The sequence below is a fragment of the Brienomyrus brachyistius genome, chromosome 11 (assembly GCF_023856365.1).
Source record: "Brienomyrus brachyistius isolate T26 chromosome 11, BBRACH_0.4, whole genome shotgun sequence".
NCBI lineage: Eukaryota > Metazoa > Chordata > Actinopteri > Osteoglossiformes > Mormyridae > Brienomyrus > Brienomyrus brachyistius.
Genome location: NC_064543.1, coordinates 4,142,245 through 4,158,505, shown reverse-complemented (window position 1 = coordinate 4,158,505; position 16,261 = coordinate 4,142,245). Strand labels below are relative to the sequence as shown.

General features: G+C 48.8%; 1 protein-coding gene and 1 non-coding gene across 3 annotated transcripts in view; both read left to right on the top strand.

Annotated features, from left to right (window-relative positions):
• The first annotated feature begins 1 nt into the window (after position 1).
• Positions 2-16,261, top strand: part of LOC125751311 (rho family-interacting cell polarization regulator 1-like) — a 25,340-nt gene continuing 9,080 nt past the window's right edge. Inside the window, exons 1-6 of one of the 2 annotated variants that reach the window (XM_049029973.1) lie at positions 2-127; positions 14,837-14,957; positions 15,423-15,572; positions 15,833-15,911; positions 16,021-16,044; positions 16,151-16,204. In XM_049029973.1, coding sequence (XP_048885930.1) covers positions 124-127; positions 14,837-14,957; positions 15,423-15,572; positions 15,833-15,911; positions 16,021-16,044; positions 16,151-16,204 — 432 coding nt within the window. In that variant the 5' untranslated portion in view covers positions 2-123. Of the gene's footprint in view, positions 128-10,548; positions 11,224-14,836; positions 14,958-15,422; positions 15,573-15,832; positions 15,912-16,020; positions 16,045-16,150; positions 16,205-16,261 lie in introns of those variants that run through there. The other variant, XM_049029974.1, reaches the window with a different exon arrangement.
• On the top strand, positions 4,345-4,416 carry trnah-gug (transfer RNA histidin (anticodon GUG)). The gene has a single exon. It is a non-coding gene; the product is annotated as a tRNA-His (tRNA).

Below are 16,261 nucleotides of genomic sequence, written 5' to 3'. Positions count from 1 at the left end.
TAAAGACAGTCCGCTAACTGGAAGCGCCAACTCCAGCTGGATGTAGACTGACTGAAACCGGCAGGGCTGAAGCGGACCGGTACCGAAGCTTTATCGGCGTCATTAAACACACAGCCCGCTTTGATGGGTAAGAAGGACTTGACTGCGAAGTGGGTGAGCCCAGGGAATAGGAGCGGGATCGGAGATGCTCCACGTTGGGCAAGCGTTAGAAATTAATGAAACGGGAAGTGTTATAACAAAGTTACTGGGAGTCACAGCATGGTTTGGTGGCTGGGAACTTTTACATTACGGGTCCCTGTTTAAACACGCGTATTCTTATGAAGCTGGGCTGACCGGTGTCGTGACTTGGGGGCGCAGTAGTTAAGGATCTACGTGTTTTTCCGGTTTTCAGGACCTCGATGTAGTCACTCAGCTGTATCTGCTCTGTTCAGTGCAGAATCGGAAATCTTGGGCTAACTGGGTAATCAGCTATAGCTCTACCTGTAGGGAAGAGCATAGGAGAGAGTTTGATATTGCAACTTAAAAAAGTTAATTTGTTATGCGGAACATGTCCTCCCTCTCCTGGTTCTTACACATCTGCCTGTAGGTACAATGAGCCCGACTCTCCAAATGTTTTCCATCTTGTTTTCTTGACTGAAGGGTGGCTTCGAATCAATTTCCGTCAAAGACAAAGCGATAAAACGGACCGACGGGTGTATCCAGAACTGCTAAACAGAGTTTAATCCCTTTGCATGATCCCTTCAATTGTTAATGAGCAGGTAAACTTTTAAAAGGGCGATGTAATGTAGTCTTAAAGGTCTCGATGGTTCTGCGGTACATTTGGCACTGCGCTCCTACAATTTATCACCAGAATGATTTATTTTGTCTTTGCTGCACAATGAATGAATATGCTGGGTCCCTTTAATGTGCGGAAGAGTAATTACACAGCCTTGGCTGACGGTCTGTGTCTTTCCCTGTTGATGCTGCATGGGCAGCTGTTTGGTTCAGCTAAGTTCAGGTTCATAAGCTCCCCAGTACCGCTGCCAAAGTTGGATTCAGCCAATGAGTAACTTCTTTAGAAGAAGTCAGCAGTCTCTCTTTGGTTTAGAAGAGCACAAGAACAAGGGCCTGATACAGGCAGGGGCCTGAAGTGAGAGGGCAGCCCTCAGCGTGGAGCTTCTGGCCCAGATCCTCGGTTTTTGCCAAGCTGCCTGACGTTCCTGGAAGCGCTGGGGCACAGGGAACTGGGGCACCTGGTTCTGCTGGAGGATGGGCCTCGGAGTCAGGCTGAGTGAGCTTCGGACCGAGGGCAGAGGTTTGCCTGCTTGCAAGTTCTGCATAAACAGAACCAGCTTGCTTCCCCGGCTGCCCGTTATGGAGAATCTGACCTGTCTTATGAATCATTTACACCGCTGGTACCCGGAACGCCATAACTTTGAACTTTCAGCTGAGCTGTTTCACGGTTCACTGGACTGTGGGTTTTTGATGGTTGGATGGTTGTCAGCTTCTCGCGACGGGACGGAACAGTCTCACTGTGTCGGATGGATAAATGAGAGTCAGATCAGCAGGAAGGGAGGATGAGTGTGAAATGGGAAGCAAAATAGTCATAATGAACCTGATTTAAACAGCAGTGGTTCCCGTAGGAATCGGGAGCCGCCATGTGTGTCTGAGAGAGAGAGAGAGAGAGGGAGGGAGAGGGGGAATCAGAGAGAAAGAGAGTCTGCCTATGATGGACTGTGTTCAACTCTTTAAACACAACAAACTGGTCTTATGGATAAGGCAGGAGATGCGAGATACTGGTTTGGTTGACTTGTTTATTTTATTGAAGCCTTTCCCATGACCAGTCACCTTCTGGAGTTAATGGAAGGACCATGTCACTGTGTCCTATGTGTGTGTATCAGAGCGATACGTAAAGAGGAAAAGCTGGGTGTGAGACCATGACAATACAGAGAGGCAGGGAAGGAAAAGGGCAGGCGGGCGCTGTCGCGTCTTAGATCATTTAAAAAGGGCAAGAGAAAGACGCATAGACCTCCATGCGCAAGGAACGTGAGAAGGTCAGCTGTCTATCTCAGCAGACGGTGGGAGGATAATAGACCGGAACGTTCCTCTGTCACTCTCTGGAGCAGCAGTTGATGTCACTGCATTGCCCTAAACCCACTGCCATCAGATAATGGGAACCGTCCCTTCATGCATCAGGTGGGTTGGAGTGAACTTGCCCCAGTTGTTCAGGCTCTTAGGGAAGTGCTTCCTTCCGCCTCTCATAGATATACAGCTCTGGAAAAAACTGAGAGAGCACTCCATTTTTTTTAAGAATCAGCATTGTTAAATCCTAGTTTAATCCTGGTTCTCCTGCCAGAAAGCTACACTGAGCTGTAAGTTGCTTCCTGGCTGGAAGTTTCTAAGACAGCAGTACTCAAGACCAAAGTGAAGCAGGAGACACTGGGAACGACCAAAAACCAGCAAGTTAGCCGCAGCTTTCTAATAGCAGAGACGAACGTCAACTTATCCAGCAGTGCCTTATAAAACGGAGGATGACATTAAGTGACCTTCAAAAGGAAGTGGCATGAAGTGGCATGAAGTGCACTGCTAGGACAGTTCGTATCAGGCTCCTAGAAGCAAGACTGAAGTCCCATAAAGCAGGAAGCAGCCCTTCACTAATGACAGGCAGGGAAGAACCAGGCTACAATATATATATATATATATATATATATATATATATATATATATATATATATATATATATATATATATATATATATATATATATATTATTCACAGGCATGCACCCATACATTGAAAAAAGAGTGAAATTGAATATTTCACTGTGGTCCCTTAATTTTCTCATGGTCTTCAAAGAGGCCTCAGCTAGAGATACATTCTGAAGAGTCTGTTGGCTGTGAGTCCGAGGCAGAGCCTGCCAGCTTGGTGTGGCGTCTGGGTGTGTGTGTGTGTGTGTGTGTGTGTGTTTTGGTCCCAGAGAAGCAAGCGTGTGGGCCTCACACGCCCCCTGCTGCTACAGGTGTGTCTGAGATCCAGGGGGGGTAATTAGAGGCTTTACATCCCACAGGAACCGTCGTCACATTTACAGACAATCCTGGCTTAAGAACCACAAACACGTCATACTTAGAAACAAACTGCCGTAAATCCTATTATATTAAACATTTGAGTTTACAATCGTTTGTACTGACGGAACGCACACACTACTTTGTGACATTTATGAAATCATTGTGCAGCTGCAGCAGTTCGAGGTCAGTATTGTATATCGTTACTATTATTATACTTGTATAGTTATTATTATACATCATGTTATTGTTCTGACTTACCTACAAATTCGACTTAAAGCCAGACTTAAGGAAGGTACCTCATTCAAAGCCTGGAGACGGGCAGTACTCACAACACTTATCAGCGGTTACCCTTTGTACGCACTCCCTGGGATCCGAACCTATTACCTATGTTATCAATAGCGCAATAAGCTACTTCTTAAGCTACAGGTGTAATACAGTTACTATAAGCTATGGGTTTGGTGCCTCGTTTTCAGGATTCCTGACAGCTTTTCCAAATAATTGAGCATTTGTGCTTTAAATAAGATCTCTTTCCAAAAACATGTTTGGGCCTCAACCTAATATTATTTTTTATTTGAAAGCATTTAGTGTGTAATTACATGGCTCATTCAGATTAGAAAAATGTGGCGGTAGATAGTTCGTCCACAAGAGGGCGGTGTGTAACAGGAACTCTGTCATGTCTTGTTGGTACTCTCAGTACCAAAGGACTCAAAGGGTTTGAAACATTCAAGTGCTTTATTTTTGTTTGTACGAGTACAGTGAAATGCTTGCGTACCTCCAACATATAATGATAAATAAAAATAAGTAGCAAATGACATTGATTCACTGTTCAGCTCACGTTCCCATGGCAGCTGTCTAACCGATAGCTATGCTCATTTAGCTCCAAGCTTGCTAACGTTTAACTGTTTGTACTCTTTGCGGTTAAATAGTAGGTGTAATGATGGATCACTACACAAAGTGGTGCTTAAACATGGTGCTTAATATGAATTACTCCAGTAAATGCATCAGCTGTATGACAGGCAGTAAGTGGCTTTGCAGTGTAGCAGAAGCTAAGCTGTTAAATGTAAATGAATACAGCCTGTTTCTCGAAATCCTTCTGCCTTGATTTGGCTCCTCTACAGATTCTGAGTATATTGCTAAATCTGCACATACAGATGAATTATCCCTGTTTACAGACTCTCAGTTCAGAATCATTTACAGATTACAGTCTGAGTGGAGGGGATAATAGCGTGATCTGAAAATGGCAGAATATGGTGAGAATGTTTTCTCTGGGATACTATAGCTGCCGTGGACCCGGTAGCTCGCCGTGATCGTATAGTGGTTAGTACTCTGCGTTGTGGCCGCAGCAACCTCGGTTCGAACCCGAGTCACGGCATGTGGAGGTGGCCCTTGTTTTCACAGGATGGCAGTTCAGGTCAGAGGTCCGAGTTCCAGGATGCACCTTAAACTTGGCACTGAAGCCAAGACCAGTGAAGAATCCAGCTGCGTAAATTAGTTTTTTTATTTATTTTTTTTTAAAAAAAGGAGTAACAAAAACATCAAGAGAGAAACAAAAATAATCAATAGTGAGAACTTCAGAAGCACCTTGATGTACCGCCAGGCAGCTAGTGTTGGATGGAAGCCAAGGGTCTCCTAGATGGTCTCACAGGAAGCCACGCCCCCATGCATGAAGCCACGCCCCCATGTATGAACCCATGCCTCCTTGTTGGAAGCCACGCCTCCATGTATGAAGCCATGCCTCCTTGTTGGAAGCCACGCCTCCATGTATGAAGCCATGCCTCCTTGTTGGAAGCCACGCCCCCATGTATGAAGCCACGCTTCCATGTATGAAGCCATGCCTCCTTGTTGGAAGCCACGCCTCCATGTATGAAGCCATGCCTCCTTGTTGGAAGCCACGCCCCCTGGCTCCCTGACATCATTTGCTGGTGGTACCATGATTGACAGCTTAATAAATAACGATATGCTGGTCCATTGGCATGGAAGCTCACCTTGCCAACTTCGTTTCAGCCGTATAGTTCAGCTCAGGAGGGGCAGAAAACAAGATGGAGGCAGAAAAGGAGACTGTTAACAGCTTATTGCTGAGCCAGTTACTGTTATAGGTCACTCTGAGTGGATAGGCTTCCAGCGTGTTAAAAAATCACTGTTCAGCAAAACGAACAGGCCCACTGTATGCAAGAGAGGGAGGGGGAAACAGGGGCCCGTGGCCTGAGAGTGAGTTAGGGGGTGGGAAGAGGCGTCACGGGGGAGGGCCAGGGGTCACAGCTGTAAAGTAGGGAAGGGGGCAGCCTCCAGGAAGCCTTTGAGATTTTGACACGCATATGCGGAGGGACCTCTTTTAATAGAGTGGATGTTCAGGAGGAGAGGGGACACTTCTAAGACATTTGTGAGTAACAGGTACCTAACTGTGACAGCCTGGAGGGCGATTGGCCATGTAGGATAAGTTCTGGGGTTGGTGGGGGGGAATGAGCGACTGCAGGTGCAGACTGATGTTCCTCAGCACGACTGGCAAATCAGCCACCCTGAACTGCAAGCCCCAAGCCCCCCCCCCCCCCCCTGTCTGCTTCCCCTGCTGACAGTTTTTCTTTTCTTGAGTCAGACAGTCAAACGCCAGAAGCTATTTATGGTCTCGCACTGGCGTCACGTGATTCAGGAGGACAAGCAAGGGAAACAAATACGAGGAAGTCAACATGAATCACGGAACCGCTGGGGAGGGGCAGCGTCACAGTTTGCCTCTCCGCTTCGTTAAAATGAGTGGGGCTCTTTAAAAGCTTTAAAAGGAAGCTCTCCCCCTAGTGGCAGGCAGCTGAGTTGCAAAGAGATTTGGCTGAGAGGAGGGGTTACAGGGGAGGAGCATTTAATATGAGTTTTCAGGTTTAGTCAGGTAGGGGTTTAAACATGTACCTTTGGATTCCTGTTGTTTGTATGCCCCCGACCCAAGGGGGAGTGGAAACCTGTAAAAAGCCCCCGGCATCGGACCCAGTCTCAGCTGACGGAAGGGTCTGGGGTCCTGTGCCTGTTTTCCGGTTTCTGAAACGCTGCCATCACGTGGGGATGGTGTCTGCAGGCCCTTACAACATGTCTGGTAAAAAATATGCCTGCCGCTCTGTCATTAAGTCTATATTTAAATGTCCCTTTCGAGCTCTGTAAGGACCAACTTCCAGCGTCAGCTCCCACTGTAGCTCTGCTGAGGCTCAGGCACTGAATCTTCACAATAAAAGGCCGGGGGAGATGGGGGGGGTGGCCATTATGGTAGCAAACCGTAAGATCTGCGATCGGGTTTCAGGACGGACCAAGCTGGTCTTCCCCTGAGTGTCAGGGGGGTTGGGAAGACCCCACGGTAAGCATGAACAGGGTTTGCGATCTCCAGTGTAGAGAGAGCCTGGGATAGCCCCCCCCCCTCTTTTGGGACTGCATCTCCTCCCCCCTCTCCTTATGCTCCTCTCTTCTTCTGCCTGCTTTCTCCTTTTCTTTCCTCCAAAGCGGTACATCATTGCGCACTGCAGTCATGGCGACTTGGGCCTGGCGTGGGGTCACTCCAGTGAAATTAAGACAGTAAATCACTGCTGACTCAGATACCCTTTAGCAACTGATGACCTGACTTCCTCTGCCAAATGAAGAGGGTGGGGGGCGCATGTGACGTTCTAGGAGGTCCAGGATTCAAGTAGTGATGACTTTCAGGAGCACGGAGGTGAAACCCCTTACCTGGATTATTCACACGCCGTGCCATTGCCCTCCCTTGGGTTCCCACCTGTCCTGCTGCCCCCCCCCCCAGCTGTCCTTCACATATTCCCAGCTCTGACCGGACACACTGGCCCTCTCAGGGTGAGCAAATGTGCTGGCGCGTCTGTCGGCATCTTCAGGGACCAGCAGTCACGCTCATCGCACACATCTTTTGGGTCGATCGGGTCTAAGGCGCTGGGTCCGTCCATGCCGCTGCGCACGTCCCTATGTGTCCACGGCATCGGCCGTCGGCCCTCGACTGCGGCAGATGGGAGAACTGCAGGATGCGATGGAACCGAACCCAGAGGTACTACGTCACCGACAGCAAGAAGACCAAGGTCACTCCATATGACCATGACAGACTCGTAACCTGTGATGTAATGTTTAAATACTGTTCGTCAAGATTCTTAACAATGATCACCACTGAAAACAAGCACACATACTGCATTGTTCTGAAAGCGAAGAAATGCAAAACTAGAATGGAGGGAGCCAAAGCGGCATGGGTTGGAGTCCTGCAGAGACAGAGGGTTTAGGGTTAGGAGGCAGCAGGTACGCTGTTTAACATGCGTTTATAAATATGTTCTTGTCTTCCTTCAGCAAGTCCAGTATGCCAGCTGCATGGTTACTGGGATCACTGGCACTAATCTAGCTGCCATACAGAGGCTAAGCTATGAGGTTCATACTTATGAAATTCCTCCTATTCGCACGGGTACTTTGGGATGCTTCTCTCCTGCCCCATCTTACTCTTTCATGAGACTCACAGACGGATGAGTGCAAGCCTGGGGTGACAGTGCAGCGTCAGCTAACGTAAAGCCGCCCTGGAGCTGGGGGGTTAAGGGGCTTTGCTCAAGGGCCCACAAACATGTGACTATTTTGGTGTGGCTGGGGATTGAACTAGTGATCACAGGTACAAGGATGGGCACAAGGTCCATGTCCATGCATTAGTTTGTTTGTTTGTTTATTCCTTCCTGCCTGTGTATATGCACTTTGCTCTTTATGGGGATATCATCCATCCATTTTCTGTAACCACTTGTCCTATTCAGGGTTGTGGGGGGGGGTCCGGAGCCTAACCTGGTGGCTATGGACACAAGGCAGGGAAAACCCCAGAATGGGGCACCAGCCCATCGCAGGACACACTCACACAGGAACACCTATGGGCATTTCAGTAACTCCAATGAACCTCAGCATGTTTTCGGGCTGTGGGGAGAAACCGGAGGAAACTCCACAATGACATGGTGAGACTCCACACACATGCAGTCATGGTGGAGACTCAAACCCTGGGCCCAGAGGTGTGAGGCGACAGTGCTAACCGCTACGCTGCCCCTTTCTGGAGACGCATTTTGCAAAAATCAAAAAAACTTTTGTTCATTATCAGTTTCCATCTGTTTTTGAGTTCGGTTGGAATTTGTCTAAGACTCTTTGATTTGCTCTGAATTCCCTTAAGAGATTCAGATGTGTGCTTGTAAGAAATGCCCTCTGGGATCAATAAAGCTCATCTAATCTGAGTGTGTGAGTGTGTGTACATTCCAAGTAAACCCTGAACAATACACTGTGTAGGTCTAGCTGTTAGGGTAGAGATAGGAATCATGCAGAACGTTATCAGTATGTGTATGTTTGTGGGGGGTGGAGTCTCCCCCAGCAGACCTCCCATTCTTCAGGTTTTTATCTGGGCACAAGCAGAACTATAGCAAAGAAACAGTTGTCTTCTCTCTCTCTCCTTCTCTCTCTCTTTCTCTCACTCTCTCTCTTTCTTTCTCTAATAATTCATCTTCCACAACCCCTGGTAGGTCTCATTACCATGTCTAGTGTTTTGCATGAGATAAGCTTGTACATGAGTTTAGTTTAAGAATGGTTAGAAATTAGGAAGTGATGGTTCAGACCAGGCCTGACAGGAAGTGATGGTCCAGACCAGGCCTGACAGGAAGTGATGGTCCAGACCAGGCCTGACAGGATGGTCCAGACCAAGCCTGACAGGAAGTGATGGTTCAGACCAGGCCTGACAGGAAGTGATGGTCCAGACCAGGCCTGACAGGATGGTCCAGACCAAGCCTGACAGGAAGTGAAGGCTTCAGGCAAGCTGCCTCACAGCATTACAGAGACACATCACAGGCAGAGCTCAGCTTAGCACTGCTGGAGTGATTCAGTCACTCATGATTGACGGCTGGCAGCCCCAGTCATCACATTCCGAGTGGGTGAATCAAGCTTTTATCCCAGGACTGTGGCAGGTTGTCCTGGCTGCACGGTGGCCTCACTCTGTGCATTATTACCTGTGACAGACACTGGGCTCCTGCAGTTAACAGTCCAAGATCATTAGGGAATTGTCACAGGACACCGGGCTGTCTCACATTACAACCCCCAGTTTAAGGGGCAAGCCAAACCAGTGGGCACCCGGCACACTGTGAGCGTGTTTTGTGATCCCAAATCTGCGTTCCAGGTACCCCGTGGCCTCCTGATTGCCCCTGAGCGAGTTCTGTGCTGAGCGACGTTGCTATGGAGACCGTGCGTAGTCACCCGCTATCTCGGCGATACGTCTGGAATTAGCGTTGCCGCCGGCAGGACGGGACATGTTTTTGTTGTGAAATTCTTCTTCCTGCACATTTCTCCTGCGCCTTTAGCCCCTCAGATCGGGCTGCACAGCACCTCAGCGGCCTTAATGCACTCTGCTGCAGCTCCATTTCTTGACAGTCTAGTTGGAGTCACCAAGGGCTGTGGGCGTGTCTTGGAAAACCTATTCTGGGGAAAATGAGCGAGGCTAAGTAGCCCGGGATAGGGGGTGAGCTGTGGGTATGGGCAACCACAGTCAGAACCTAGACCTGAGCACAACGTGTGTGTGTGTATGTGTGTGTGTGTGTGTGTGTGTGTGTGTGTGTGTGTGGGCAATGTACATATTACATTGTGGGACCATTTTTTTAGTCTCCACATAGAGAAACAATTTTTTTAATAAAAATTTGTGACTGCAATCAAAACAATAAAAATGCCATTAGTGTTGTATTTTGTTTGGTTACTTATGGTTAAGGTTAGGGCTGGGTGGGGGTTAAGGGTGTTGTGACTGGGGTTCGGGTTTTAACACAGAAATGAATAGAAGGTCTCCATATACATAGGTATGCCAACATGTGTGTGTGCCTAAGGGGGGCCAGTACTGAAGCACACTCCATCTTCACTGCGATCCGCTTTTAGAGGGCCGTCCTTGTAAGTGAGAATTGGCACTGCCCCAGACAGGTCTGTGTCCTAGGTCTGCAGCTTCCCAGGTGTTTTCATGATGGTCGTACGTATCCACTCACAATCCCTTAATATTAATTTGGATGGTAAATAGCCCCAGTCAAAAAGCCCCCCCCCCCATTTAGCATATCCCTCACACAGTGACTCAAATGAAAATTTTATTCTGCTGATTCTTCACATTAGGCTTTATTTTATCCTATTTCAATACGTGTATAAAAATACTTAATAAAACAGTAACTTAATCCCTTAATATTGCGGATCGCCATTAAGCAGCTTTTATAATGCCGTCTCAGATTTCCACCTGTCCTGTCCATTATTTTTTTATCCCCACATTATTCTGTTTCAACATTTGATATGTTGTCTTTGTTCTACTTTCAATTAAATACGGGTTTATTGATTTGAAAATCATCGAATTTGGTTTTTATTTACAAACATCACAGTGTCCCAACTTTTTTTTTGGAAACGGAGTTGTATATGGTATGCGTTATGATATTATGCACTAAATAATATTGTTAATATAGATGAGTAACACCCGCCTCCCCGTTTGCTTTCTCGGGTTGGATGAGGACACGTACAGTTACCTCTCCAAAACGTGAGCTCAGTGTTGGTGACTCGGTGTCAGTTTAATTAACTTTCGACTTGAAATCTGTAGCTTGGGCAGAACTTGCATTGTTTTAACGTGGTTAAGTTAATGACGGACATCCGCCACTCCTGCCCGCGAGCAGCCGGATGCTTTGTGGATGATATCGGGGAGGAGACGGGGAGAGTGAGTAAATCGGGAAGGGGGGACAACCTCCTTCCATTCCACAAAACGGAAAAGTGCGAATCCGCCCTGTTCCTCCGCTCTGAGCTGCACTCCCTGGCCGCCGGAGGACTACGGCGAAGGGCTTCAGCAGATCGCAGCAGACAGACTGCGGTCCGCGGTGTCCATCGCGGACAGGCGTGTTGCGCTTTGTGTCTGTCTTTCTGTCCATCCGAGTGAATCCGTGCCGATCGGACCTGGTCATACTCCCGACGACGTGCGTGGACGTTTAACCCGACTCCAGCCCCAAAACCCTGCTCGGGGCCGTGATCTCAGAGTCGCCAGCGGCTTGGAGGAGGAGGGGAGGAGGGCGTTTCGCCTGGACCGACTGTCAGTATCGTGCTTCAGCTACAGCCCACAAATACGAACCCTCCGTCTTCGATCACCAAGGAACCGACCATTTTGGTTTGGATCGGCGCTGCACACGCAAACTTTAAACATGTACGTACTGTTACCGGTTATCTCGTGCTGGTTTGATGCCCAGCGCCGGTTTTATCGTTTAGACCGGCTGCTCTCCTGATTGCGGCTTTTCTAACGGCGCAGCCCTTTTGCATAATATACGTGTGAGAAGCCGTGCGGAGACGGAGCGAACTTGGCTTTACACGCACGCCCGAGTCGGTTTTTCAGAGGCGCCCGGATCGCAGTGCAGCCCCTCCGTCCCCATTGCGGGTTCGGGTTCGGTTCGGGTTGGGTTGGGTTGGGTTGGGTAAGGGTACAGACATAAACACGGCGGGATCCGAGGCTGCGGGAGATGGGGCTTGCTCACACCCGGGTATATCCCGATCCACGCAGCGCATAGCTTACTCTAAACCCCGGGAATCGCGGGAGCTCGGCGATCCGCAACAAAGTGTCCACCGTTTGGTGTCGGCCAGCCGCCGCGGCTGTGATCAAAGTGTTACTTAAAGGGTCTGTTGCATTACAAAGCTTAGGGCTTCGATGCCTGGTGTGCTGGCGTTTCCTCCGCACATACATGGCACTTTAAAAACTTGATCCACGCGGCTTTCCGCTTGTTTCCTAAGGGCGGAAAATGTAGCTAAATACGGTTTTTTTAAAGCCACGTTTCCTCTCAGCTGTGGTGGATAGTAGCGTCATGCCGATTTTCATATAAATGGACGTTAATCATAAATACAGTTCTGACTCCTCATTCTTAATTTCACAGGCCTGCTTTCGCTGGCAGGTGGGGGTGTTGCACAGCCTGTGTTACTGTGGGTATTCCTGCTTTCTGCCATTTTACTTCTGAAAATCTGGAAGAAAGATTATAGCTGTTTACCGCTAATCTCGGTTGGAGTTGGGATTTAGAAGGCAGCAGGGAGTCTGAGAGAATTTTCCCATGGGTTATTAATCCCACACATGATGCGTCTTAAAGCTTTGGTGTGTGACACTGAACCAGTGCCCTCCAGTATGATTTCTGCGAAAAGCTTCCACGTTGCATAAAACCTTGTTCTGCTGAGGCATAGTCCTCAGGTCTTCCTTCCAGGGTGGACACGTCCTCCCAGGGCTTCCAGTCCACCCACATGCAGCCTTTTGCGTGGCTTTCCATATGTGGGTGCATTCGGTCAGCCCCAACAAACGACCCTTTGTGCCTGCCGGAATGGAGAGCCCTAATCTGGCTAATGATTCCATCAACACAAACTGTTTTGGAGCATTAGGGCGAATTGGGTCATGCTCAGGGAGAGGAGCCTTCCTCTGTGCCATTTAAACTCACCTTTGGGATGAGACTTCTGCTGGGGAAGTTTTTAAAAGGGAACATGTCTGCCCTGGCATGGAGATGTGTGGTGTGGGGTGTGATACTGGATGTGCGGTTCTGAGCTGGGGCTGCGTGAGCAGAGGTGCTAACCGCCTGGGAGACGGTCACTATCTTGTGGTGGAGCTGTGTCAGGTCAGAGCAGGTCATGGCCTGGGCTCAGCGTCACTGATCGGGGGGGGGGGGCGCCTTTTACTTTTATAGCTTCCTCTGGTGTGGCATCATCCTGTCATGGTGCTAGAAGGCACCATTATTTCTCGAATGCCTCAAACCATTTTCCATTCCGTACGTTTTACAAACGTCAGGCTATAACATGACAAAGGCTAGTTTTAAAAGGTCCAGCTGTGAGAGGTATTTTCATTGCCTGTGGAGTTACTCTAAGTGGTCTGCCCTTATCCTGATCGTTCTGCCATCCATTGACAGGTGTGTGGCCTTGTGGAATAACCCCCCCGCCCCCTCCCCTCAGTACCCTGAGGGGGCACGCCATGTGGGGTTAGGGTAAGGTGCAGATTGGGCTGATCATGAAATGCAGCATTTCTCAGGAAACTGGTACCAGTTCATAGGGTTTGACTCCCAGTCCTGTGTGATCACATGTGTTTGGTGCTGACTTATGTGGGGACAAGAAAGGACTCCAGTGTAAAAGAGGAAGTGAAGGTGTGTGTGTCTGTGTGTGTGAGATGGACGTACTGCTCCGGTCCCCTCAGTGACAGTGCAGAGTACTTCCACCTTGACGGATTTTAATCCCGTTTGTCTCCCTTGACATCTGAGGGCAGTGGGGAGATATAAAGGATCCGGAAACTTCTCTGTGGTGTCACTGCTCTCTTCCACATTTGTTGCTCCGTGGAAATTTGTTTGCTTGGGAGAGGCCGAGTCCTGCGGTGATGTCGTCACCGAGGCGGGGGTGCTCAAGGGGAAAATGAAGAAGGTGATTATGGGAGTTTTGAGATGGTCGTGTGAGTCGTCCACCCTTTTTGGGATGGGTATGGCGGAGGGGTGGGCCTTGTCTGTTGGTCTGTATCCTGTGGGATCTCACACACACACACACACACACACACATCCACAGGATCTTTTCTGCTTAAGAAAAAACTGGTTTAAACTAGCTTTTGAGATCCCCCCCCTCTCTGAGGTTCACTCCTTTATATAAGCCTCGCAGTGTTGTGGTCTCTATGCGAAACATTATCTATGTGTTGGTGGTTTTTCATGTTAGTGAATCTTTAGATTCACCTTACACAGGATAATATGGAAACAGCCCTGTACACCTTCTGCCCTGATCCTGTGAATTCCTTCTTGTTACTTTGTGCGTATCATATATACTGACCTGGAATCTAGACAGACTGAATGAGAAAGATGCAACATGCGTGCATATCTGGCTCACTAGCTGGTGTTGATGCCAGCGCCTCCATGTTAGAATAAATGACATCCCCCTTTGGGTGTGGTCTGCCTGTGATTGACAGTTGGGTGGGGGGGGACTAACCCCCCCCCCCCGAAACAATCACCAGAAAGAATGGGACAGACAGGAGGAAGTATGTGTTCTGTCGCAGCACATGTTTTACAGAAACATCTGCCTCGTTTGCTCTTACTTTGCCATCTGCTTTGGGGGGGGTGGGATCTGCGTGAGCCAGGATGTGAGCGGCTGGCTGTCTGTGGATGCCCTTATCAAAGCCACCTGAGTGTAACTTAGGAATCGCCTGATCTGTATTGTCTTTTGTTTTTGTAAAGGGGGAGGGTCTTGTTTCCCCGTCTGTCTGGGAACATGGCGGTCAAGTCGCATTTCAGCTTCCTTTTGAAGATGTCTGCGGGTTGTTCCCTTGCTGTACTTGACAGGCTTTTCAGAGCATCCCTGCCCTGAGAGAGGCTTGTGTAAGCTAAACATCAGTCCCTCACCCATGCACTCCCGAGGGTCTCTCTGTTTATATTCTGCATGTTTCGGATTTTACAGCTGGGACTTTTCTGGGGGGGCTTTTCGGATGCAGCCCCTGCTTCCTTCCCTGTATTCTTGGTTCTGTGTTCATTAGTGGCCCAAACCCACCCTTCTCGCTCGGTCTTTTAACGACGACTCTGGAAACTTGGCAGTGTCCCTCTGGCCTATGGAGTGGCTGTTTGTGTAAGGAATGAAGACTGCCAGGTCACGCCGTGCCCCTTCACTGCTTGTTTGTAAATAACCTGGTGTCGCTTCAAGCGACCGGTGTGTGTCTCAAAGGGCTGGGTTGGAATCTTCCGTTTCCTGTGTTTACCGTTGTTTTCAGTTTACTGTGAGTGTTCCAGTCCTTGCTGCCCTGCAAGGTTGACCCTGTTGTCTCTCTCATACAGGGAGCCCCTCCCCAGCATCTGCCATGTCCCAGTCCATGCGTGCGTCCCACCAAATCGCCTCCAGATCAGTCATTAGGAGCCAGACATTTTCAGGAGTCCAGGCCCTTCCCCAATCCTTCAGGTGAGACAGCCTGGGTCAGCCCGTGTCGACATGCTCAGTTCACCAGCTCTATAAGAGAATGCTCCATCATCAGTGTCACCATGACGACGGGAAGAGAGGAGATGGATTACTGCCTGTAGAAACATTTCAGATAAAGATTCCCGTTGTGCTTGGACTCATCAATCAGCATTGCTTTTGATGGTATTAATTACCCTCTGCTGGCTGCCAGATCTGCAGCAGGGAGTACTTCCTGTCGTGCCACCTTGAGGAAGTCAATATGCGGTTAGGCTACCTTAACTGGTGGGCCGAAAGCTGTGAGAGATGTCCTCAGACCGTTGGTCGCTCCTTTGTGGCCCCATGTGATCTGTAGTGATCAGAGACTCACTGACAAGCAGCGTCAGGGTGTAAACCGACAGCGTTCCAGCTCAGTTGATACTAGTGGTGAGGGATACTAGTGGTGAGGGATACTAGTGGTCTCTTCCACAGGAGCCTGTCAGTGTTTCAGACCTCAGGCGGCGTAAGGAAGGCCCCTCGAAGAAGCAAGATGTTCACCCTCTCCACAAAGTCTCCACCCCCCAAGGTCCCCCAACCCGAAAGGCTGGATGAGGTCTACGAGGCTCTGAAGAGGGGTCTGCGGTGGGTGGTCCCTTACGCTCTCGTAATACGCACATCACACATGGTTCTCCAGCGTACAGGCTTGTGTCATCCATTCTGCAAAAGAACCCAGCTTGTGACAGTAGAAAAAATATTTACATGCAAGGTATATAATCAGGAGTTAAACTCTGGCATGATGAAATGATTCTTTTTTTATTGATATTAACAGTAATAAAGTATATTAGAATTATATAAGAAATAATGAACAGAAATTGAGCTGGTGCATTGTGTATCTCCTGTAGGGCCTACCTGCAGGTCCATCAGTTGGAACTGGAGAACCTGGGGGAACAAATGAGGGAGTCCAAGAGAAATTCCCGACTGGTGAGACTGGGAGCAGTGGTGTGTGGGTCTGGGCCTTCGAGCCCCTGTCAGTATCTCAGTTGGTTTTGCTGGTTGCTGGCTGTAACTTGTGATCATGGTTATATTTCAGGGTTTTCTGTATGAGCTGGACAAGGTGAGTTGACTAGTTTTCTCCGTCTGCTCAGAGACCCCAAGGGGGGGTTGCTTCAGGGTCTTTAACACAGGAAGCTTTACACTTTTTTTTGTGCCCCTCCGAACAGCAGGTGAAGGTCATCGAGAGGTTTGTGAGACGGTTGGAGTTCCATCTCAGCAAGGTAAGCCCCCAGCATGCTCTTATCTACAAACATCCTCGCGCAACAGATTTATGCTTG